Source organism: Haliaeetus albicilla, chromosome 5, assembly GCF_947461875.1.
Source record: "Haliaeetus albicilla chromosome 5, bHalAlb1.1, whole genome shotgun sequence".
NCBI lineage: Eukaryota > Metazoa > Chordata > Aves > Accipitriformes > Accipitridae > Haliaeetus > Haliaeetus albicilla.
The window spans coordinates 4,118,814-4,144,703 of NC_091487.1; the positions used below are offsets into that span (position 1 = coordinate 4,118,814).

Genomic DNA, 25,890 nt, shown 5'->3' on the forward strand with positions numbered 1-25,890 from the left:
GGATTACTGTGGATGCAACCTGAAGCACTTCAGAGGATGCCTAAGGAGCTGGAGTCTGAGTGTGAAAATGGTAATTTTTCCCTGATCATATGCTAGTGATACGCCTGAAGGGTCATCTTACCACTGGACAACCTCATTAGGTTTCTTACTTCCCTTCTCTCAGAAAGATTACACTTTATCCAGCCTCGCAGCTGACAGAGATGTCCTGTACCAATCCCCGATTACACACATATTGATTTCAAGCACTGCAGGAGATCTGATGCTATATTAATGCTTCCAAAGTACCGCCAATACTAAGGTTTCAAGAAGGAACCAAAAAGATCTGTGACCATGATTTATCCTCACTTCCCACTGGAAAGATTGAAGCTCAAGCTACTATTATTAGATTCTCTATCTGTGGGTGTCTCATAGCACCTCAATCTTCAGGTTAGGACAGAGAAGTCACCTTAACACTGCGGAGACATCATGATGATCTGCAAGGTCCCCTAACTGAGAACCCCTACCAACACTTGCAAAGTGCTGAAACCGAGATCCTGTTTGTCACAGTGGGCAGTGCTGCTTTGCACTCCAAACAGCACGAACGTTTCTAGATGGCATCAGGAAGAAGCTAGTAAATGATCCGCAGCAGAGTAGCAAACCCATAAGCCCAATAACAGCAATTACAACATCTGTATCCAGCTGGTGGAGCTCAATTTCCAAGCTGAGCCTAGGAGAAAACTTCTCATTTTTCTCTAGAAACTTAGGAATTTCACTGCTCAGGTTCTGCTCAGTATTACAGCTCACTGCCTACCTGCAAGGTACTCAGTTGTGTTTCTCCTCAAGTATCTGGAAGGCTAATGGCCTGACCTTCTCCTTTCTTCCTGGCCATGATCTGCTCCCGGTCCATCTGGCCAGTGAGCAGTAACTAGTTGCTTGGTTCTGGTACAGCCCGTAGGATGTGGATTCAGAGCTCCTATTAGCAATGCCAGCTCCCTGTGCCTGCTCAGTTCTGTGTTTAGCATTTACCACTGCCATTCAGCACCAGCAGAAGAACATCAGCCACAAAAGATAACAGCCTTGGTGGGTTCTGGAAACACTCAAGGGGCGTCATCTAGGGATGTGGTTTTCTCCTTTAATAATCAGAAGTGGATGCATTACCGTTGTTTAGTTATGTAAAGTTCTTCAAGTAAACGTTGCTCCTCATAGCTCATCCAACGGTCTTCAAGTTCCTCCTCCTCCTCCTTCTGCAGCAACTGTTCATAAAGCCTGACCGGGTTCCAGCCAGTCATGATGTCGTAGGTGATGACGCAGCCCAGCGAGTGGGACACAATCGAGACCTTCCCTCCTTTCTCCTCAAACTCTGGATTCCGGGAGCAGAAAAGCGTGTAGAGCCGGTTCAGCTCCTGCTGCAGCCCTTTCACCAGCTGTTTCAAGAACATAAGGAAAGAAAGTTTAATATCAACATCTTATCACTCCTGTTCATGTTCACGTATCTTCACGTACTACACTGAGCACCTTCTCGAGCATGCATCTAGGATGAGCATGATAGTCTGTTCACTTAGGCTGGGAAGATGAGCAAAATCTTATGGTCAGCAGCAATGGTTTGGTTGACTGTCGCTGACTCCAGTGGTTTATCTCTCCCCTCCAGACCCACCAGTAACCACCACACAGGACACGTGGTGGCCCTAGAACTGCTACACTACACAGCCCAAGGCATTAAATTGAAATAAACCCTTAAACAAATGACAGCTGTGCCTAAAGTACTTAACAGCATCCTCTGAGGTGAGCAATAGCAGGGTACTTGGTTTTCACTACCAGTCCATTAGCACAACAGCGACTATTAACACAGCTGTATCTCCCTTATTGCTTGTTTCTCTACCTTTCACAGCACTGAATGTTTCTCCTGTGTCAGAGGTTCAGCTCCTTTTTTAACCTAAGGAGCCTGAGCCACACATGATGTAGAATCAACTCACATCTCTGCCACAAGCTTGGCACATAACCCCAGACAAGTCACACTCTCTCCTCGTTTATCAAAGTGAGCAACAGCATTCCTACCTCATTGCAGGGGACTGGGAAAATAAATCCACTAATATGGATATGCTCAGATACTACAGTGACAGCCTAAATGGATTCTGGGAAAATATCCTCAAATTGCTTTTGGATCTCTGTAAAGCATACTTGAACTCATCAAGTCTTTCATTATTCTGCCCACTGCTTCGCTACAAGGAGATGCAGCTTTCTGTCCTACTTCCCGTCCTACCATACCCCACCTATTGTAATTTCTTCCAAAGGAATCCCAATAAAATGATGCTGCTGAAGAATAAAAAGCCTTATCTCAGGCAAAAGGAAGATATGGGATGAGAAAAAGCACAAATGGGACAGGCAGAGCCAGAATTTGAGCATTTGATATAAACAATGCTAAGAAAAACAGTTTTCTGGTTATAGGTTTCTAGGAGGGTTTTGGGGGGAAAACAAGGAATGCAACAGAGTTCTCAGACATCACAGGCGAATCCTATAGTACTACTGCAATAAATATATATTGGTCCTATGTTAACTGAATATCCAAGAGGCTTACCCACTTCAAATCGTACACTAGGGTACAAGCGCACAAAAATGTTCAGATTCACAGAAAGTATTTTTTAGAGAGAAACGTTGAAAGGCATGAGATTTAGGAACTAGACAATACAAAAAGGGCAGCTTTGCTTGTGAAACTCAGCATGGTAACTGAGCAATGCTTCCAGACTACAGCGTAAAGGAGGACAAACAAGAAATTGCAAATCATTCCCTTGTTAGCAACAGGAAATTAAAGCTGTAGAACATGTAATTTGAACATGATTTTTCAAGAGCCTGAATCATTACTGAATATAAATATGAATGGCACTAGGACTGTCAGTGTTTGATACACATTTTACTGAGTGAGAACCCACACAACAAACCCTGTGCCTAAAGCACTGTGAAATGATTAACAAAGCCTTGCAACAGCTTGGAGAAATAAGTATCATAATACCCATTTTCAAGTATTTTTGACTCTGATGCTGCCTATTCTTGCATTTGGCTCTATACAGACTTTGGGCACTGCTTTCACACATGAACAAACAGGCAGGGGTTTTAGCAAGAGTTGGAGCTGAAAATAGAAATCAGGACTAGCTTTGGCTGGCTGGCGTTTTCTCCATTTAAAAAGGTTTTGATTAAAACCCAGAACAAAATAGCAGAGATCTGTTGAAGCAAAGTGTTTTGAGATTCCTGCCAGGAGCTCAGGGAATGCTGATACCCAGCAGTTTGCGTGGCTGGCTACCGTGGTACCCTCCAAGGGAGCCAACACACATCGTCCTGCCCTTGCGGACCTCAGCAGGGAGCCTGGGACCCCCCCAGCCATAGAGCAGACACTCTGGATGGAGTGCTGGCTTCAGGTTGCAGGTTGCATTGGTAAAAAATGCCAAGCAAACTAGTGCTGGAATCACCACAGCTTCCAGCATCCCTGTCAGTACAGCAGGGAGATGAGTAATGCCATCTTGTTTCAAAAAATCCTGAATAAGCTGTATTAATATATCTCAGTGTCCCCAAATTTTTCCTCTGGTGGGAAAAGTAGGATGCACAACAACTCAACTGCTTCCCTTGATTTCTTGTTGCATAAAAGCTATCGTTCCCAATGTTCTGCCCAACTTGTTCGACAGCCCTATACCCTACTCCTGCACAGCTTATTTCCCTGGAAAAGCAGGTATCTTCCAGGAAGAATGATATTATGTCAGGCTCCCACACAGCCCATAGGCACAGAGTGGGGAATTAATATTCTGGCATCATGGCATTTCATTACAAAGGTCTTGTTCTTTCGCAATCTAGGGGCATGAGACAGAATATTCTTGGAAAGTCCTAGTTGGACGCAGAGTCCACCCCTGTTTTTAACTGCTCTGCTCCTTAAAAACATGTTGTTACTGAGAAGTTAGGCAAAAACATGGACAGCAACTAAGTTACTGTGCAGGGATTTCCAAATAGCTGCATTTGGAAGTTTGCAGGCCAGATTCCAAGCATCTAATTCAACTAAATAATCTGATTGAGATGGTTTCTAAACTCCAAATCACTGGTTACCTAACTTAATTGTAGAGTAGAAGGTCTGCTGTAGTAAAGCCGCTAGATTTTCAGGCACTATGAATGGTCTGGTTTGCTGCTATGACAAAACCAGAAGCCCTCCACCTGCAGTGAGCGCTTGTGGATGTTTGTTTTCTTGCCAACAGTTCTGTATCAGTACTAAGATTAGAAACCAAACGTTTTGGTATATAGTAAGGAGAAAAAAAAAAGGAAAGGAAAAGAAAAAGCATCTTCATTTTAAGTCCCAGCTAAAAAATTATTTGGTTAAGCAGTATATGAAGATAATATTTAATCCTGACTTGCTTTCTTAGTCTTACAAAGCATACAATATTCTAACTTGTAAAAGAAAAGCTTGGTTTGAAAAGGGCTTTAGTCCAGCAAGTGTAACATGAAGTGCTTTCAAATCTCTTTTGTAGTTACAGCTTGATATATACCTTAACACTCCATATAAAAATACCTTCTATAAACACCAATTTGCTTTATATTTGTTAAAATCAGTGACTTTTTTCCATTGAAATTAAACATGAAAAAGATAACTACCTATCAAATTTTCTCTCCTAAACGGCATTGCTGTAATTAAAACTAAATTTTAAGAGCTGATTTTTTTTTTTTTATCCACAGCTTGTCTTTTTGCTCACCCAGAGCTTGCTGACAGCTTCTCCTGCTCTCACTGCACCTACATCCAATGACTCCCCAATTAAGGGAGCCCTTTCCCCCTGGTTCCCCTGGTGCTTCTGCCAACCCCAAGCCTCACCCCCTGCTGGTCCATGGGATCCATTATGTGCTTAGGAAGCACCTGCTGCTTCTGCCTGAAAACAGGAAAGCAGGAATCATCCAGGAAAAAAAGAAAAAAAAAAGAGGAGTAGTGGAATCCAACATGACCGGATCCCTCCCTCTCTTTCCATCTCCCTCTTGCCTCCTCCATCCCAGTTCCCACCTTATTTTGGGGACCCGTGGGCCTGAACGTTCACAAAGAGCTGTTTTTCCAGCCACCCAGCAGTGCTGTTCTTTGGCAGCCCCCCCAGCAGGGCTTTCAGTAGGGCTCTCCCTACAAAAAGGCTAGAGTTTCCTTGAGTTTTTGCCCAACCTATATTATCATCTCCTAAGGCTTCTTGCACAGACTAAACAAGCTCAAATAACTCACAAAAGAATAAATGTGGCAGCAGTTGATTGAGTTGATTTTTTTTTTTCCTGTGCAGCTGCTCCCACAAACGCTGCTTGCTGCTCTGACTGCTAATCTGCTGGCTGCTCCGCTCTGCTCCGGTACCCTCAGCTCTTCCAGAAGGACCAGTGAAATGCAGCATGCTTACGTGTCTGTTACTGAACGGATCAAACCACCATAACAAAAGGAACACTTCCTATTTCTTCAAAAAATAGCCATATCAATCCCTTCCTCCCAGCTGACCTTTCTACCACAGCATTAGTTTAGCATCAGCCTGAAGACACTGCAATATTTGAAAGAAAGGTACAGAAAATCTTCCAGCGTTCCTATTTTCTTCCCCAGAAAAGTCCTTTCTCCCTGTTCTGATTTTTAGGGAAAAGTTTCCTAAGCACCTTTTGGAGACCAGTTGTTTCAGTGCAAAAGTTTAGAGCCAGATTAAAATACTACAGGCCTTGTAGATGTACCACTGCCAATATTCATACATACCCAGAGAAAATGAAATACAAATAAAGCAGGACTTTGCAATGCCCAAAACCTTTAATGCAATCAAATTTCTGGGACTGATTTTATGGCAGGTCATCATCAGGCACATGAAGCACCCCACAATTCTTAGGCTGGGGAGAGAGCCCTTATGTACTATCACATTTTCAGACCTGCTCAGTATCGTCAGAAGCACAGACACTCGAGGCACAGCCTTTGATACAGTTTGACAGAGCAGCATCGAAGAAATGGATGCGTTTTCCTATATGTTCTAGTCTGGTCCCAAAGGGCAAGGGAGAGACTTGACTTCCAGCAGTCAAAGATCTCAGCAAAACAGGGTGAATGGAGAAAGCACCGCTGGACAGCTTCTGAGATGTGGTACGCTGCTGTTTCCCAGTGAAGCTCTTCTGGGAACATGTTTCATTTTTGCTTCATGAAAAGGAGATTGATTACTAGCTGCCTGAAGCTCCCATTATCAGCTGAAGTTTTGCCAATAAATCTTCCATGCAGGAAACTCAAGCCCGCAGGATCAAGTTGCTCAGAAGTCATCAGCTTATATTCTGACAAACTGAGGTTAAATGCTCTATGCCCTTCACAAACCAAATTAAAGGCAGAGTAAGGAATGGTCTTTCCGCACGTTCATGGAGAGCCAGTGTGACAGCCGTGCAATTCGAGGGGAAGCCAAAAACCAGACTGTTGACCAAGGAATGGGTTGCTGGACTTGATCAGGCCAAAAATCCCCTCTGCTTTCCAGTCACATGCCTGCTTGGCATATGGTTTCCAAGAAGCCAAAAAATAACAGCCCGTTCCACCCATTCAGGAATCCTGGTGGCAAAGGCATGTGTTTTATAAAGACAAGATGGGAGTCTGGGTCAGATGAGACATGCCACTGTCATCTCAGGCAGAAGAAGGAGCTGTGGCAAGGCTGATAATAAGGGCAGAAGGATCATGTCCCTAATCACCTCCTTGGTATTGGGTAAGCCTGAACTGCTGGATCATGATGGGGAGCAAGTCACTGTGTAAGGAGTGAAACATCCAGAGCTGCTGTCTGTCTCAGCTGAAGCCCTTTTGCGCAGAACATTAACAGCATCCTGTGCTGAGCTGGAAAAAACCAAACCTCTAAATCCCCGGCAGCAGCATCCAAAGCAGCTGTTCATGCCTCCTCTGACGCAAAAGAAGCCTTGCGAGACACCAGCATAAATAACCATGCCTGTTTCTTGCAAAGCAGAAGGAAGTTGGCTGCGTGCGTGGTGGACAAACACTTCCCGGACCCACATCAAGGAGATCCAGGCAGGAGGAAGAACTTCACCCCCTGCCCATTCTAGCGGGCAGATCGATGGGGTTGAAGGGGCTTTTTGGTGCACGCTGAAAGTTCCAGGGTAAAAAATTACATTTTCCCCTCAATATCCAGGAAATTGGGGTTTTTTTTCGAGAAAACAAGGAGTACAAAACCCTTGCTGACACCCTGAGCACAGAAGTAACACAGAGCATGCAGCGCTCTTGCTCAAATCCTCAGTGACCCACTTACTGCCAAAACTTGGATAAAGCCCTCCAGTCCCAACCTCTTTGATCTGTCAAAGCCAACAAAAACACTTGCTCTCCTCTCAGGCTATGGTGATTGTCCTCTTCTGAGACTGCTCTCAGCTCTGACCACTCCCTTGACGTAACTTTCCAAGGTCCTTTCTCTTCTGCCATCTCCACAGGACCCTCACCCACTGGACAATCTTCTCACATGAACAGCTTGAAGCCCAAGAGGAAAAAAAAATAACAGACAGCTACATATGAAAAGGGAGTGCAGGAAACCTGACCTCTGCACCCCTCCAGCTTGAATAGCATGACTGGTTTTGTAGGCTTCGTGGGAAAGGAATTTTAAGGAGATCTGAGGAACAGTAAGCTTTGCAAGCAGCTCCCTCCAAATGTCAAGAGAACTTCAGGAGGAAGTGCAAACGCATTTGAAATTCAGCAAACAGGCAATAAGAACGTGAGCCAACTGGAGGGAGAAGAAGGTCCTTAAAAGCCAATGAAGAGCTGCAGCTCAGGGATGGATTGTGAAGGACCATGAAAGCAAAGACAAGGAGTGTTTGCTTCACGTGAGCCAGAAGAACATGCCAGCACACAATGCAGGGATGGTGAGACTGTTGACCCTCCAGAATACAACAGTTGTCACGCTCCCTGATGGCATCACTCACAGATGCCAGGAGACTGTCACAACAACAGATGAGAGGCCAGAATGAGACTTAGCTGTGTGAACAGACAGGAATGGCTGCATGTCTTAGTGATGTTACAGAAGAAGGATCTGAGGATCTGCCCAGACCCGAGTCTCTCTCTCAGTACCCCTCTTGCTGTTGAAAAGCTGACTCTAACCCATTTTGAACCAAATCACCACGGTCAGGTTTAGTTTCAGGCAAATCCAGTATTCTATCACTTTCGAAAGTTGAGAATTCAAGGACAATCAAATGAATTAAGCAAGCCATGAAAGTGCTGCCAAGCAGCTCCTTGACTATTAGGTTCAATAGAACAAGCAAAACCAGTGTTGAAATAGTCTCAGTTAAAAATTTCCTGCTTCATATCCCTCTCGTTTTCAAACACACTTAAAAAAATTGCTTTCTATTCCTGAAATGAGTGCATAAGAGAAGGACATTTCCATTGCAAAACCTCGTATCAAAGAGGGATGAAAGCTCTAGTAAAAGTTAATACTTGTCCCAAATTTCAAGGGTATAGTCATTAATTCTGCGTTTTAATATATGTATAACAGCAAACCATCAAGCCGTTTCAAGGTGGACAGCGATGTCTGCCCAAGGGAGCAATGCTAGGTTGGTTGCGTCACGCTGCATTCCCCCTGGCCTCCTAAAGCCTGTCATGTACCTTCAACACCAAGCCCACAGCCACCACGTCCCAGCCCCCAGCTTCTTCGTTCCCTCTCCCCAGCTGGTGGGAAATGCTCAATACCCACCGTGTTCCCCTGCTCTTCAGCTGTGGGGGAAGTAATCCATAAACATCTCCTCCTAATCTTCCGAGGCTACTGCAATATGTGCACTACATCTTTAGAGATCTTGGGATGATGGATGTAAATAATATTTATCCTGTACTAAAGGCATTTTCTGTCAAGATATATATTAATAATTTATAGAATTACAATTAGCCTGGAAGTAAGTACAGTAAAGATCAGTAAAATAAGCACTTAACAATATGATGAAGGTGACAACACTAAATTTACTATGCATCAATTAGTCTTTTTAATCTCTGTTACAGCCATTTATTATTAAAGAAATATGAAGCTACAATGATACAGATACGAAACAAAGTCACCCACTCAAGACACTAAACCCCCAGATTACATTACCACAGATGGCACTAGCAAGGTCAGAATTAAAATGTGAAATGATTGTTCATTTAAGAAATAGGCATGTGTAGATCAAAATATCAATTTATTGCTTTCCCTTATTATCCGTGTAATGTTTAAAGGTGGATTCTGTTTTACTCATTGTGGACCACTGTATAGATGAGGACCTGCAGAGCAAAATTCCCTTGCAGCCACACACAAAAGCCACAGCTGAATCTCTTGGCTGCAGACATCCTCCAGAGTGAACTCTGAGACCAGACTGTCTGAGACATTCATAGGGCTGTACTGAATTTTTAATACTCGTCTGGTATCACATTACATGTCAGAAGTCAGAGGCACCTTTTGGATATTCTCCTGCCACACTACAGAAGAAACAAGACTTGAAATCAGAGAGGGGGTTATCCACCACGCTCCTGTAACGCTTAGCAGAGCAATCCAGCTGCATCTGAAACGGCTCTCTGCTATCTCATGTGAAAGCTGGTACAAGGCTTCTTACCCCCTGAAAGAAGATAGTGGCTACCCGCTTGCAAAACCCTTAGTGAGCCACTTAAAGAGTGGTCAAAAGCTTTAAAGAAGCAGTTATGTTACTTCTAGATGTGGGGAAAATCCTTGGAAGTAGAGAGAAAATTCCTATCAAAGTATTGTTAAGTATTGTCAGGTGAATAGCGGCTTTACTCTTCTCTAGGCTGAACTTGCTGCACCGCTCAATTTATTTCACAGGGGCACAGCGAAGTTTGATTAGCTCCTTTTGAGATACTTCTAGGATTTCTGGATGGAAAGCATTAGAAGTGCCCGCAGTATACAAAGAATTGGGTCGGTGTGATGAAGTGGTGAGCAAGAATACTAATTCTGAGCGACGTGTGACCACGTGAATACTTGAAGACAAGGCTCATTTCTGAGCTGGAATGAGCACTCGGAGCAAAGTGCCACAAAACGGCTCCACACTGAACATGGGAAAACACCTGTTTTTTCCAGAAGAATGCTCAATGTGACACTATTGTGTTTAAACTCTGCAAAGTTAGGTCACAGAAAATAAAATGGGATGAGGAAGAGTAATCAAAAACCCCCAGACCAACCCCTAACCAAAACAAGTCTCCTTTCTGTAGGTAAAGGCAAAAGAGAAGGTGAAAAAAATATACAAAACCCATTTAATGACTATGGGCTTTACACAACTCCTAACCAAATGAGAAGAATCAAACAAGCAGTCACATCCCTGACAACTCACTGGCAGAACACGAATTCTGTAGCTGAATGAACAATAAGAAAACCTGCATCCCAAACATTTTCACTGCAACACCAAAGACACATTTCAGAAACCTGTTCTTCAAGGTTTTAATATTTCACTTGTAATAGCACTTTCTTTTTTGGACAAATACTTGCAATTCAAATTGTACAACTTTGCTTTGAGAAAGTTATAAGATTTATCAATGCAGTCTGAATGTGGTAAGGTAATGATCAACTTGTTGCAAATATTTCAAGAGAATTCACTTGATTCAGTAATGAAAACAACTTAGTCTTTTGTAATCAGATCTAAGCACAGCCACAGCACACTCATTTTACTGTCAATTCTTGTACTTCAGGGATGGTGAAATACCTGCAAAACTACAGTTCTACTGAGCAATGAATTAAATTTTTCATGCATTGTTGGCCAGCATACCTGAACTTCACTCACTAACCCATTTCCCATAAGATGCCCACAGATATGGCAAGCCCCTAATGCAGTTTAAAAAAAATCTATTTTAAAGCTGCCAGAGAAGTTGTCATCGCTTGCCACAAAAGTTCATGCTGGCCTCAGTTCCACAACAGACAGAGAAACCTGACACACAGCGGAGAACCCAGGAGCCCTGAACAATGAACTTTTGCATCACTGAGCAACGAGAGAGGTACAGCTTTCGGTACAGCTTTCGGTACAGCTGTTGCTACTGTTGGAAGCTTAAAAGGCTCATAGCGATCTCACCACTGTTGCTGCTATCAGGAAAAGAAGTATTATCAGTAGTTTAGGGTTTAAAATTATATTGCCAGCCTAAAGGACTTACAGATATCTCATTTTAATGAAAGGTAGCATCAAATCCACAGGTAAACTTTAAAAGTCTCTCCTTTCCCTGCCCCAGTCTAACCATGCACAGAGCCCCAAGGCTGCAAAAATATTACCATTACTCCATATATAACGTAGTCAACAGAGAAAAAAACTACAATTCCTACAGAAACTAATCCTCAAACATCCTCACAGGGGTTATCAGGAAGTATGACACACATACTATTGGGGTGATATACTGTACGTGTTTTACAGGCTGCTTTATCATTTACTCAAGGCTCTTCCCCTCTGATTAATGGGGTCACTCTACAGCTACACAGGCTAAAGCACACATGTGCCTACACAGATGTGGCAAGGTAAGATGGGAGCTCCCACTGTATGAACAGTCCCATAACAAACAGGTAACTGAGGGCCATCTTGCTTTTCCTGCAAGGCAAGCGTACACAAATGCATTAAAACTGCCTTGGGCATGTTTACACATGCTGCCATCCCCTCTGACACAAATTAAATGACAAATGGCCACAGATTTTGCGAGAGGTATGAAGAATCTTGGCTCTGTGGACTCCCATTGCTCTGAATACACAGATGCATGAAAACGCCATGAAAAACCTTCCCATTTCTAAGCTGCTGACACAGACCCATTTTAGACAGCCATTTCTGCTCTAAACAAATTACACCGATTTTTGCTGTTTCTCTACTCCTCTCACTCTTTAAAACTCTGTATTTTGATTACTATGCATAACCCTTACATACTTGCAAAGTGTAAGTTTTCTTCATGCAGGGCCTCTCAGAAGGAAACTTTGCTTACATTCCTAAGTCCAGTTTGTTTCAGCCTCTATACCCTGCCCTAGTAAAACTTACATAAAAACACTTACTTCATCTCTGTAAAGAGGACTTGTATAATACATGATATCCATCGCGCTGCTGTTCAGCATATCCCTTAAACCTCGTACTTTATCTGGAGTAATGGAGTCCACAGTGTCTGAAGGAGAAAAAAAGGAAAAAAAAAAAAGAGAGAGACTTGAGTTACATGCAGGAGACCTATAAAATCCAAACAAGGCACGTGCAGAGAACACGGCATGAAACTTCTGGGGACAATTTTGCAGATTGCAGCTACTGGAACAGCAAAAGAACCAAGTAATGTACCTCCATCGAGGGTAAGTTTTGATCTCCATTCAACTGGAAGAAATTCAACATGCGTTGCAAGATTGGAAAAATACTTTTCCTCTATTTTTCTTGCAGTATCTCGCATCCTATAAAAAAGAAAAAAAGAATATGTTCCTGTAAAGACTACTGTTGGTGCTCTTATCAAATAAAGCCAATGCATCCAGCAGCAACAGATTTCTTGCATTACTACTTTTCAAGTATGCAATGCCTGCTTACTAACATAGGTAATTACCTCACTTCATGCTTTTGTTATAAAGTACTTAAATTCTCATATAATGAAAAATTTTGCACATTACATGGTCAAAAGAAAGGGTTTAAAAAAATTTAAATGGATTATACTATGGGTTTAACATCAACCACCTAAATTCAACTGAGATATCTGTTAACTCTGGTGGGTTTGGGATAGAATGTGACTGAAAATTAAGAATTTTACCACTGCCTTGAGACCTTGAATCCACTTAACAATTTAGACCACTGTGTAAGGAAGATAATTCAGTGCTTTTAAACACAAAGAAAACTATTAAAAATATTGCTTGAAAAATCAGAATTTTATTTTTATTTCACATATCAAATTTGAAGGCTTAAGAGCTCTCAGAATGAGAAACAGTATCATTTATCAGCATTTTAACTTGCAGTAGTAGCAGATGGACAGGCTAACCGTGCTTTTAAAAGACTTTTTCTTTTTGAAGCATATCTGAACATGAACATTGATGCACTTCTCTGAAGGGGTGTGAGAAACTTTGAAGTACCTCAGAAACAAAGTATATCTGACCCTCTTTGTTGTTTGGGGGACAAGGGGAATAATGGTATGTTATATTCTTTTAAAAATGCTATTTTACTAGTGTTGTGTGAGAGACTGATCGGCAAAAAGTGAAAACCACCATGAAATTATACAAGTTAGTAAAATATGCATGCATTCTATCAAAAACCTTCAGCAACCAAACTGAGAGAGTGTTATATTTTCCTTTCTTTTCTTTACATGAATCTTGACTCCCAATGGCATTAGCATTTTTGAAGATGAGCATGACAAACTAAATCTGACCGAGGGGCAGCAGTGCTGGGTTTCCAGCAGCTGGTTCCCAGTTCCAAACATCAGAGGGTTCTTTATTTCTGAGGCAAAGCCTGCAGTTTCAACAAGTTGGTGGGTTTTTTTTTTCCTATTTTCAAAGCAAACCCCTTTTAATGATTGCTACAACCACAAGCATGATGACATTAATCTCCAAACCGTACTTCTACCAGTCCGAATGCAGTTTAGTAAGCTTAACCCCCTAGCTGAGACACTTTCCTTGAATTTATTAATGCTCCTCTGTTCTCCTTCAATAGAAATGAGACAGTTTAGCTTAAATCGCTACCAACACCTGAGACACTAATCGCTTAAGCTGCTCCATTTGATGAGCACTTTCTGCACCGACACAGCATCAGCACTATACAGAGATCCTATACAGACAACTCTGCCCAACTCCTGAGTTTCACCCCCCTTTAAAACAAAGTCAGCAGTACACAGCAGGTAGCTGCAAGATGAAGTCTGGAGCTGCCCAAATCTCCGTGGGATTGCCACTGGAGGTGACAATAGAGATAAAAAGGAAGAAGTATTGACAAAATTTGTTCTTAATCTCCCAGTGTAGCTGTCACCCTGTTTGGACGCAGCTCGCTAGCGGGATTTTGGCTGTGCAGGAGAGCTGAAAGCAGATTTGTCTGGTGGAACAAACACAGAGATGAATTTCAGCCATCACCAGGAGCTCTTGAGGGCTGCAGAGAGGTGTCACGGTGGCTTTGGGCAAAATGCCTTCTACATTTTTACTTCAGCCTTATCAGCTGCACACCAAGAGAAGCACACTTCACTGAGGAACGAGTATGAAAGCCAATGCCTTGCAAAAACACTTTCTACAAAGATAATGCATTCTTCTTTATCGTGTTTTTCGCAGGAAAAAGGAAAGGCCCATCATGCTACCAAAGAAGCAGATCAATGACGTACCAAGTTTTTGAAGCAGGCAGTCAAAACACTTTTTTATAAGAGACACCTACTTTCTGATAAGGGAAAGGGAAAAGGGAAAAGGAAGCATCCTTTACCGCCTTTCTTCCAAAGCAGTTACCGATGGCCTGACCAAACAGCCAAGAAATGCAACAGATCAGCATCTCTATTTTTAAAGCCTGGTTTGATTGCACTCCTAATCTCCTAGTCTCTAGTCCAACAAGATGACAAAGGTTTAAGTAAAGTAGAATGTTCTTCCCATGATGAGGGGGGAAAAAAAAAAAAGAATCAGCAAGAGGATCTGCTTAAATCAGGGTTGATTTAAGGCCTAAACTGACCTAGCCTTGCAAAGCAGAAAACAACCCCTCCGCTCCCACCCCACGCAGCACCCCTCTAAGGACACTTATTGGAGAGCCCAACTTCAGTCGCACAGAATTTCTAGATTATCAAGAAGATAAAAATTCAGTAAATACATTAACATTCCTGGAGTCCCTGAGTAAAGAAAACAAAAAGAAACACACCTGTCTGAACAAAATCAGATGATTACTAGCACAAGGAAATGAATACTCTTTGGAAATGCTAACAATTCTTTGGTATTGCTAAATCAGCTTAACTTTCTCTGCATGAAGTCGGATGGTGTCCAGCTAAGATGAATTCAGAAACAATTAAGTTTAGGAGAAAACCAGCCAAGCAGCAATCTAAAGCTGCTAGGTTTAAAAGCAGTAAAGGAACAGAAACGTTGTATGAATAAAGCACAGAATGCTACACAGAAAGACTTACTTTCAGTGAAGGAACCGGTAAATAACCTGGTCCTAATAGCGCAGGAAAAAACATCCAAACTATTTACACATCAGTAGCAGCTGTAAACATTATGAAGAAATAGCTGTTAGAGCTATTGACATCCCCATTCTCAAATATGACAGCTGCAGGATTTCTTCCTGTTCGAAAGGGTCCAGGTCTTACTAAAGCTATTCACAGGCAAACTGATGCAGAGGGGTTCTTTAACTAAAAGCCTCCTTTCTAAAGCTAGATATATGAGTTTGGAAAAAACAGTGCAGCCTAGCAATTCTGCCAAAGCTTTTGGGAAAAGCTTCAAGTCTCCCCTCCTAAAAGCTGTGCCAGCTTTGTGTCCTTATCCAAAATTTTATGAAATGCAAAACCTAATTTTACTCGGATCTGGAGGATTCCCCACATGTCAGCTGAGGTTATCCAGACACAGTCCAGCCTCTGGCAGAATAGTCCTGAACTTCTGCTAGAATGGATTACAGAGAAATGTTCAAAAGCACTCTGGTACCTTAGAAAACCAAAACCCAACTCTGTGTGCACCTTCCTTATGCCTGGCAAAATACATTCTGGTAGAAGTGCACAAAAGCTCTGTTTCAACAAATTTTTAACTGCCACTTCACCAATGTCAAATCAAGTACGCAGCAATTGCATTTCTCGGTGTCTCAAGTGTGCTCCTCTGCTACCATACGCTGCATTGCACACTAACCTTATGAAGCTGGTTAATACTACAAACTACTGACCGAAGCTTTGCAGATTACGAACTATCTAGTTATGGAAACATTTAGTTTTTTTGCCTTCCACTAAACTTTCTGAGGCAATCCTGTTCCCGTTACTAGCCAAATACTGTCAGAGGTGCAATTATTCTCTCTTTCATTATTTTACAGCGGCAACGTCACACCTATCTCCTGATCACAAGAATCATGGAGGCATTAAAACAACAGCAGAACAACTCCCAGTGCAACACATCTCATTTACAGCGAATGGCACTATATGACATCTCCCACTGATTTTGATCAATAGTTTGATATTATAAATTCTAAAGAAAATTGTGGTGTAATTGCCAAGCAATGTGGCTATGCTCACATGCAAAACCCCAGCGCATGTACCTGCTATACACATCCTTATCTGTTCTGTTCTAAAGGTGGGGGTTTTTTTCCCTTCTGTTTTTTTTTAAATAAATATTTTGAGATATTTTATTAGATGGCAAGTCCCTCTACTCATTTGCTAAATTAACACCAACTGAAGTAATAAATCCTTATCTAAACAGGCAGAGAATTCTTCTCCTTTCCAATATAAATGGATGTTGAAATATTGACCCCAGAGCAACAACTACTTATATGTATGCACTGAAACACATGGTAACAAAGAAAATTTATGATATTTCTAAGAAAAAAAATCACTCAGGTGCAGATGTAACGCATACCTTAGAAAGCATTTTGACATACTGCTATTTTCCAGGCAAGAAGTAATGGCCTGAAAATAGATACTCTGAGACTCACCATAAATAAAATGTGCTTGGCTGCCTTTCTCTGATTAAATTATAAAACCGTATTTTCACAGGTATACATCCTTGCTTAAGCATATTCCAGAGAGATGTTAACATATTTACGATTACTGCTGTAGTTTTTTTTAATCTTATGCTACTAATTTTACTCTTGTGGAGCGTTCACAAACACTACATTAAAAACTGGAGAGCTACAAACAAGTTAGCTTCAGCTAGTTCACAAATTTTATAAAATGACCTTGATAGCTGGTAATAGAGCAAAATGCCTGAAGGCTTGAAGATGTTACTCATTTTATTCCCAAGTCATCTTTGTAGACTCTCTTCAATCAGATGATCCATAGCCAAGAAAACGGGAATGGTTTTTAATTTAAAAAGCATTACACCAGCTAACTTCTTACTCTGAATTCTTGATTTAAGAGATAGGGCAATGGGATGTCCCCACAAAAAAAACCCCTAAACTCTCGCTACTGCCTGCAAAACCATGTGGATCCATTCCTGGATTTTGGTCATATAACTGGTAAATTACGCTCTAAAGCGCTCCCCAACTGCTTTCGCCACTCTTGAGTCCCCTCAAACGGATGGCAGCACTCACTGCCTCTTTGAGGAAATAATACCACGAGTTATTGAGGAAACTCAGGGCTGGCTTGAGCTAAATTTGGTAAGTTGAAGTGAGAGTAGCGGGCATGAGTAATAAAAATTGAGACCTACTCAAGCCAGAGGAAATGAAAGGGATGGTGTTTTCAAAAGCTTAGTTGCATCACAGAAACACCAACTCAAGTCTTACTCAAGGCGGGTTTCCAAGAGCAACTGCAAGACACGAGTCATCTTCTGTCACTGTTCTTCAGGGATTCATCTGCTCTCAGACCAGACACACTAAGACCGCTGCTCTTAGGACATACGCAGACTCATTCTGCTTCGGAAGATAGGTGGAAATTCTAGCATGCAATCAAAGTAAGCATGATCGTGATTCACGCTTCATCCTGTTCAAGAATAACGGGACTCTGCGCGATCAGAGGAACTCAAGCTGCTGAGTTCGTTGACTATGGGATCCCCGAGACAAGCCTGCGGAGATCCACGTGCTCCAAGCGCGAGTGCCTCCCTCCCCAGCACTGCTTTCCAAACGGCGGGCAAGCCTGCCCTTCAGGGAGACGCTGGCTTCGGCATAAAGCAGATGAGGCATCCCCCATCCCCGTTGTCATCCCCTGCGTCCTTGCCACTCGCTCCCATTTTCCAGACAGGGTTCCAGTTTTTTGGACCAACTGCAGCGATCCGCTTTACAACGGGACCATACAGACAGTTGTGGGGTGTGGGCAGGGAAAGGGCAGCACCAGGCAGGAATGAGGGCTGGGGGGAGGACAGGAGCAAGAACAGACCCAAAGATACATTACGTCCTAAATAGGCTGTTACAGCTTCCGTCCAATATGCAGTCATGTGTTAGATAATTAATAAATGTAGACAAAACAAGCTGTTATGAAACTATTTAATGCCCTAACTATCACCTTTTACCTCTTGGGCTGAACTTCTCATTTAGCTTGCAAGACAAGCTCAAGTTGAAACGTGTAAGACAATTTTTACCATTTGGATACTTAATTTCAGAATTACAGCACTGTAATTCTAATTTCTAATTAATTTCAGCACTGAAGAATGGAAAACAGGCACGTAATATGCATTTAACGCAATGCAGGCATTTAAATGGAAAATAGAAAAACTACCAAATATCTGAAAAGCTAAAAAATCAAAGGAAAAATTTTACAGGAAGTCTTGATTTAAGATTCCAGCAGCGCATATTTAATGCACTGAAAGGCCTCTGAGAGGCTCTGCACTCTGTAAGGGCTTGCATACCACTAGAAATTTACCAAAATAGCTATTCTGAAGTAATTATTGTAATGATAATCCACAATTAAAATGCTTTCTAATGGGACATGCAATAAAAATTTAATTGGTGATTATGGAATGCCAAGATGATGTTGCTTGTGCAGACAGCAATTTTTGTGCTACAAGCAGCAGCACAGGCAAATATCAAATATAATTTTTGAATCAAAACAGGAGATTCAGACAGAGGCAGACAGATACCAGCTTTAGGGTAAGAGCAGCCAAGAAGTGTCACAACATTACAGCTATTATGGAAATACACAGAACAGTTACTTCATTCGATTTTCAAGCACAGGAGTGATGAAATTTAGAGGGTCAGCCTAAAGGTCTGACCTTTACCTAAGTCAGGTAAAACCACAGGATTTTTTTAAAGGAGGTTTGAAACATGTCGAGTAACATTCCTAAATACTATTTAATATGTGTAAGGACACACCTACCCCCACCAACCTAGGAGCACAAGTTCAACAAAATCAGAGATTAGGCTTTATTGAAAAAATATTCCAAGTAACAATATGAAACTGTGTACAGTAAAATAAAAGGATATCCCCAAATGATTTTTTAAGTTAACATCGTACCTTATCAGAAACCTAGCAACGCCCGAATGCTGCACCTGATGGCAAATAAAAACCCCTCCAATTAAGTACATTATGCCATAATATCTTAGTTTATATTACACAGAAATACAGACTATACTATCTTCTTCCTTAAATAATCATCCCTATGCTACCGAAGCAGCTCACAGCACATTATGCTATTCACATTAGGTCAGCTGAATCACTCTTCCAGCCTGGAGGAGGTACAGTCTCTTCCCAGACGAATTCTGCAGTTATTATCAGCACTGACAGGAGCAGCTTGTTGTACCAGCTGCCGTGCTACATTTAGATAATAAATGTGTTTAACTACACTGTGAAGAAACAAAATCATGTCACATCTACCAAAGACCTGTTCATTCAAGCATCGATAAAATGCATCTTTTCTATTTACCTACTTACAGGACACCCTGTGACTATAGCATCTAACCACATTAATGATTAGACTGAACTCCATTCCTTAATGAAATTAGTGCATATAATTTTAATACCCTGGAAGGAGAGTTCTGTTTTCACCTCTGTAACCAACAGGATCTGCCTAATGATGCAGATGCATCACGTGAGCTGCATCAATTTCTTCTCAAGGTAGTAACCTGAGGACAGAGCATATCAAATGAGCTCTGGGTTACAGACAGAGTATTCCATGTCTGGGTTATAAGCTTTATTTTTGCGCTTTTCTTTCTTTTTATTTCTTTTAGGACCACTTGTTCAAGTGAGGCTATGCTTTTGTGCTATGAAGTGAAGTGTTGCTCTCACACAGGTTGAAATAAATACAAATGTTTTATCCCAGGGTCGAATGAACCCAAAAAGAAGCAACAATAAATGTACATGGCAAAGACAAAATGCACAAGAGATTTTTTTTTGTGTATGGTAGAAAGGGAAGGAACCTGAACAAGTATTCCCTTCTGCATATCCCAGAGTCCCTCCAAGCACCATACCAAAAAAATGCAAGGTGTCAGGGAGTTTGCGTCGCCCAACCTGCCTTGTCTCTGTTCTCTCCCCATCCATGTCCCAGAGCCCACAGACAGGACTGGTGGCACTCTGCAGAGCAATGTGTCCTGCCAGATGTCCTGGAGCCTAAACCAAAAGAAAATTTCTGTTTCTAAGGGACACACCCCCCACCTACCCCAAGGTTCCCACACCAGCACATCTATATCAAAAGTGACATCCAAGTCCTTCAAAGCTGCACGCAGCCCAAGACCATGATGAGCTCTTGAGGGCTGACAGTGCCTTCTACATCTGCTGGTGGTACCCAGATATTGATGAGGGAAGAAAGGAGTTGTGACACTGGTGGGCAGACCTATGGCTTAAGTTACAGATTTAGCATGGCTGCAACTACAGGTTTCCTACTAAAGAATGTGCATTTAAAAGGCAAAAACCACTGAAGTCTTTTCTCCGTAGCTTCTACTTTATAGTGTGAATGGTCAAAAAATATTTCTCCTTATCCATCTTACCATTTTTCAAAAGGCAACATTTGACTCCTCAGTCCCTAATGCAAAAAGAATGAAAAAAAACCCAAAACGAAACCCCCACACATATATCACGAATGAAGGTGCTAACAGAAAGTGCTAGTACGGCTTGTAAGAGCTGCTATTGTGCTGGCCTGGCAGACGTTTCTTCTAAAATCTCTTCCTAGAACATATGGGGTGTTCCTCACTGGTAAGTTTTAAGCTATTTAAAAAAAAAAAGAAAAAAAGAGAGAGACTTCAATCTAAAATGATGCTTTCCTTTGCAGATTTTATACAGAATACACAATTTATGCCAATAATTAGCATTTTAAAAGGCTATGCAATACTGTTGGATATTTCTTGAGGATATGAGCAAGATTTACTGAAGCACAAAAAGTCTTGTTTCCCTTTTAGATAAAAGATTTCACATAATGGGGTGCCAGTTAAAACAGGACTTCTTATGGAATGAACACCTATGCACTGTGTCCTGAGCTGAAGTTAATCCACCCATACAACCCCTGTACATATGTTCAATGGAAAGTGAGGTAGGGAAAAAGAAAAAGCAGGAAACCTTAATGATTCCAAGGTGGAAGTTTTATTTCTTGTCACTGTTAAAACAGCAACTTATATTTAGGGTATTTGCATTTCCAGTGTAATTGCATCCTACAAAAATTTAAGGTTTCACATTTATTTTGGTGACCAACTTCAGCTTTTTGTCAAGGGCTGAGGATCTTTTTCTCTTTGGCTTTGATTGCTTGCTCTTAAACAACATGAATAAAAGAGCAGAGAAGTGCCAGAACAAGGGGAGTCAGGAGTAGCAGGTTGTTGCTTTGAGACGACAAATGACTCGGCAGTGAAATCAAGAGGTCTACTCTACCACACCAGAGGACACTAGAGTGGAACAGCGAGCTGAACGAACACAAGAGTCTGCTGACATGATGGTACACACCACAGCGACGGCACATAAGCACTGACCTACATTACCATTCTGGATTTAAAGGGAGGTTCACAAAGCTCTTGCCACACGAAATCAGCAATCCCAGCTCTACACACACTTTCACAGGAGTCACTGGGTATGTCACTATTTCTGTCAACTTTGATGGAACGCGGAACTATTTGGGACACACATACTAAACCATCTGCGCAATACAGATCTGCAATTAACACTTTTTTAGCCTCTTCTTTCAGCTGATGAAACATTCCTTAACACCACCTTGTTCCCCACAATGCTGTCATCACGACTTTACAATTTCTCCTAACATTCAAAAACCTTTTCAGGTACAGCATTCTCAACAGCTCAGGAGTTTCTCTTCCCATTCACCAGCACCCTAATTGGCCTTCTGAGTTAGTTCAGACATCAAATCAAAAGTCATTTGCAACCTAGTTTTCACAAAAGACATTCAATGAAAAGATCCGGTAAGCTTTCAATCACGTTTTACTTTCCAACTGGCATCTATGCACCGAACTCCACGAGCAGTCTCACAGCAATAACTTCCAACGGCATGAAGTAACTCTATCCTGTTAGGAATGCCAACATTCCTACTAGCTCCCCGTTTCCCCTCTCTTACCAGTATGCACTTCACTTGCCCACTATTCTGACAACCAGCAGGAACAATGGAGATTCTCTTGATTTTGACCAAACGAAAAATCTCTCCGCACTCAGCAAAGTCACTGACCACAGGTGCTAGAAATTCATGGGCCAGTCCTCTAAAAGTTGCAAGCGTTGGTCATGAAAATAGAATGTATCTTTGCCCTTCTGGCTTGCAGCTGCTCTCACTAAGTCCATACATCCAAATTAACATAGAAAGTAGTGTATCCACAATATAAAGACTAATGACTCAGGGGAAGAGGAGGAGGAGAAGGAAACAGGAAAAGATACAGCTTAAACCAAAGGGTCTGCTGTCATTTATAATATCAGCCTTATATTCAGGCTAGAGTTGGTACTGCAAATATTACAAAGCACTCACATAGCTGTATTTTTGATGATCCTTCCTTGGTCCATTTTCTGCCCAATACCATGCACAACAAATACAATGTGACTAGTTTGTGGTGGCTTGTCTTCTAACGTAGCTTCTTCTACATAGCCTCTATGTAGCCTTGTCCCACTACTTGAAGCTGTAGAAAAAACATTATCCTAGATCAGTTACATTCTATGAAGTGCAGTGGTCTTATATGTTGACAGAAGCTTGGCTTTTCTCAGACCAATACATTAAAGTATTTTGAAAATAAGATTATACACAAAGGAATAGCATGTATTTTTAAATATGTGCAATTTTAAACTCCTGAGAGAGCTGAGAAAGTAGGTGACATTAATTGTATCAGTCAATGTATTACCCGGCCATTTCCACTGTGAAGATAACTAATTTCAGAAATGTTTTGAAAAACAACTTTTTAGAAAACAGTTGTATAATTGTCCATCCACTTTTACAACACAACACCCTTCTTCTGTGTGTCTCAATCATTAAACTTCTTTCTATCTCCACCTTACTTCCACAGCATGGGAGGATCATGGAAATGATCTGGCCACAAAACTGATAAGCGTTGTCATTCCTTCTCTGACCCAATTAAGAGAGCTGATTGAAAAGCTTTACAGTTTTTCATTTTGATGGGGAAAACCTTTTGACGGGGAAAACCGTTTTATTTCAAGCTGATCCAACCTCAAATTTCCCCACCCGTTCACCAGCTCAGTGGCCAAATCAAAAAATCAATTACCCAGGGCAAATATGGATGTTCTCCCAGTGCCCCACTGATGGCTTGAGAAGCCCAGTGGCACAGCGTGTCTCCATCCCCCTCTAGTGACAGACCATATAGAGGACCACAGCCTTGCACGAGTGCTACCTGCGCACGAGTCCAGCAACCCCTTCAGATGGCCACGTAAGAGGATGGCAGCATCTTTCCCCACCACAAAAACGGAAGCAAACAACTTGTTTTGTTTTTAAAGAGGAGGAAAACGCTACAAAAACGCTAAGGGCAGTTTTTACACAGGACAGGTTTTGTTTACCAAGTGGGCTTCTATTTGATATTTCTCTCCCCAAATTGTTTAGGAGAGATCTTACTTATTATTTATTACACACTATCCAAATCATGTTCTGGATAAAGAATACTTAATTTCTTCTGGAACTGAAGCATTGAATTATATTAGTTTTTGGCAAAGATTAGTTACGTATCCACCCAAGAGCCCTGTGGGGTAAAAGGGCATTAATTACAGAACAGAGGCATGGAGATTAAAGCCAAACCTATTACCTGATCTTGTCTCTTCAGAGACCAAGGAACAAAACAGATGTGTATGTTCTTGTTTTTGTAGGTGTCCAGCAGTGCATAGGAGCACCACAACAGAGAGGACAAGTTCCAGTTTTCTAGGTTGGCAATAATCTGCCTTTTGCTTGAGAGAGACCATCCTCTCTTTCAACCATCTCAGCCTCGCTGGCTTTAAAACTGGTAGGTTTGAGCTTACATGAGCCCAGATTCCTACTGGAAACAATTTCTGTCTAAATGCTTCACCCCTCCTCTCAGTTCATACATCTGTTTAATGAATGGAAAAAAAAGGCAAGAGGTGGTGAGAGGGGAAGGTATGATCATGTATTTAAGGAATGCATCACAGTATGCAAGTACACAGTGGTAAAGTTAAGGTTTCAAAGGGAACTGTAATTCTTATATTGTAGCTGCTAGACTCTGCCATTGTAATATTTTCATATACTTATTATGTAATGCTAACTGCTGCATCCAAAATAATAATAAAATATGTAACAAAAATAAGTCACAGCCTATTCACATCTAGTTACAATTACGTACACAACCTAAGGACCCTAATATACTCTTCTGTAAAAACTGCAATGGCCAAAGTGGGCTAGTCACATATTAAAACTTCAAACTTGAAATCTCCCTCTAGCGTTAGAGTAACAAACTTAAAATACTGGTATTTACAATATTCTTTACAAACTCTGAGAAATATTACCTTTGGAAAACCCCAACTTTTGTGTAACAGTTCTTGCAATTTTAGATGTTGTTGCATCACTGTAAAGATACACTTCATCCACACTGTGCCAGTCCACATGGTTGCGACTCAACTTTAGACTATGAATAGCTGCAGCAAAAAGGAACAACATTTAATTTACATGGGTAAGAGGAAAAAAAAGCCTCTTCAAACAGAGAGAGAGAGAGAGAAGGGTCATTTACATACAGGTTAAAATCTAGAGCTCCATTATACCTAAATCCATATTACTTCTTACCTTGAAAAGTTTTTACGTTTAGGATTAATCTGACCAGGACAAGCAGCAGTTTGGAGACCAACTCTGAGGACATTTCACATCATTCTCCTCCCACCCTCATTTTGGGATGGTAGGTTTCCAAAATATTTCCTTAGCTGAAAACAAAAACCAGGGGGGGCAGGGCAATGCATCCTGAAATATTGCAGGTTGGTGTGATAACTAGGTGGCTGCCCCGTGCACCCTCATCTCTAGAAAAAGAGCAATTTCACTTCTATCATCTCTCTCCTGTGTCTGTACAGCGAGATCCCTGGTTTTGACTGTACTCTGCAGTAACACAGAGGCTTTCAAGTCTCCATTACTAGAAGGCTCCATTGCATTTCTTTCCTTTCAGAAATATCTAGGAGCTGGAAACGCAGTTCAATGAGAAAGTCTCTGAATGAGTAATTTCTGGCACAGAACAGAGTCTAGCTCTTTCAAAAGCCACTAAGAGCTCTAGCGTTTTTTGTGCAGTTATTGTGTTTTCCAGATTTGGAACTGACTGAGCTCTGGGACCAACCTCATGACACGCTGCCTGATTGTCCGGATTAAGCAGAGCAGGCATGTTACAATGCAAATCAGAATCTCTCATCTAAGGCTTGGAGCTTGCATGAGCAAAGCAGTTACACAGCTGTATTACTAGTAATTCAGATTTCACCTAAGTTTGGAAATCTGTTGCTTAGGTCCCATCTAATGTGGGATACGCAACATTTGGAGAGCTGACAACGGCAATAGCCCTGTCACAAAATAAGCGTTCCTTAACTCTCATTGGTCTTGCTAAAAAGTCCAAAGTCATGGAAAACACCCAGAGGGGTTGTTTTGGTTTTGGTTTTTTTTTTTTGTTTTTTCCATAACAAGCAGAGCCCTAACCTATCCCCTAATTTAAGCCACTCAAATGAATTTTTTATACTCTTCTAAAAACATTCTGAGAAAGCCTGAGCCATCACAATTTCATATTTTAACTCTGCTACAGCACAAACCTGCCATGTTAGGCTAGCTGTCATGACTTTTCTCCTGTAGTATTTTTCATTTCTTTGCCAAGGCAGATAGACCTGACATAGTCCGATAACAAACTGAATGAGGTCTGTAAGAAACAACAGGATTACCCAAAAGGATTACCCCTTCTGTTATAGTAAACAACTAATTCACAAAAAATTACTAGAACTATATTGCTCTTTTACACTGACAAAATCACGAACAGGAAAGGAACTTTGAAGAGCAG

At 41.5% G+C, this 25,890-nt stretch overlaps 1 protein-coding gene across 2 annotated transcripts in view; it reads right to left on the reverse strand.

The window, feature by feature from the left end:
• Positions 1 to 25,890, reverse strand: part of DDHD1 (DDHD domain containing 1) — a 67,804-nt gene that overhangs the window by 12,353 nt on the left and 29,561 nt on the right. For both annotated transcript variants that reach the window (XM_069783096.1, XM_069783094.1), the window contains 5 exons: positions 24,380 to 24,508; positions 22,392 to 22,539; positions 12,232 to 12,338; positions 11,961 to 12,067; positions 1,138 to 1,403 (listed from right to left, as the gene is read on the reverse strand). In XM_069783096.1, the coding sequence (XP_069639197.1) occupies positions 1,138 to 1,403; positions 11,961 to 12,067; positions 12,232 to 12,338; positions 22,392 to 22,539; positions 24,380 to 24,508 (757 nt within the window). The remainder of the gene's footprint in view (positions 1 to 1,137; positions 1,404 to 11,960; positions 12,068 to 12,231; positions 12,339 to 22,391; positions 22,540 to 24,379; positions 24,509 to 25,890) is intronic.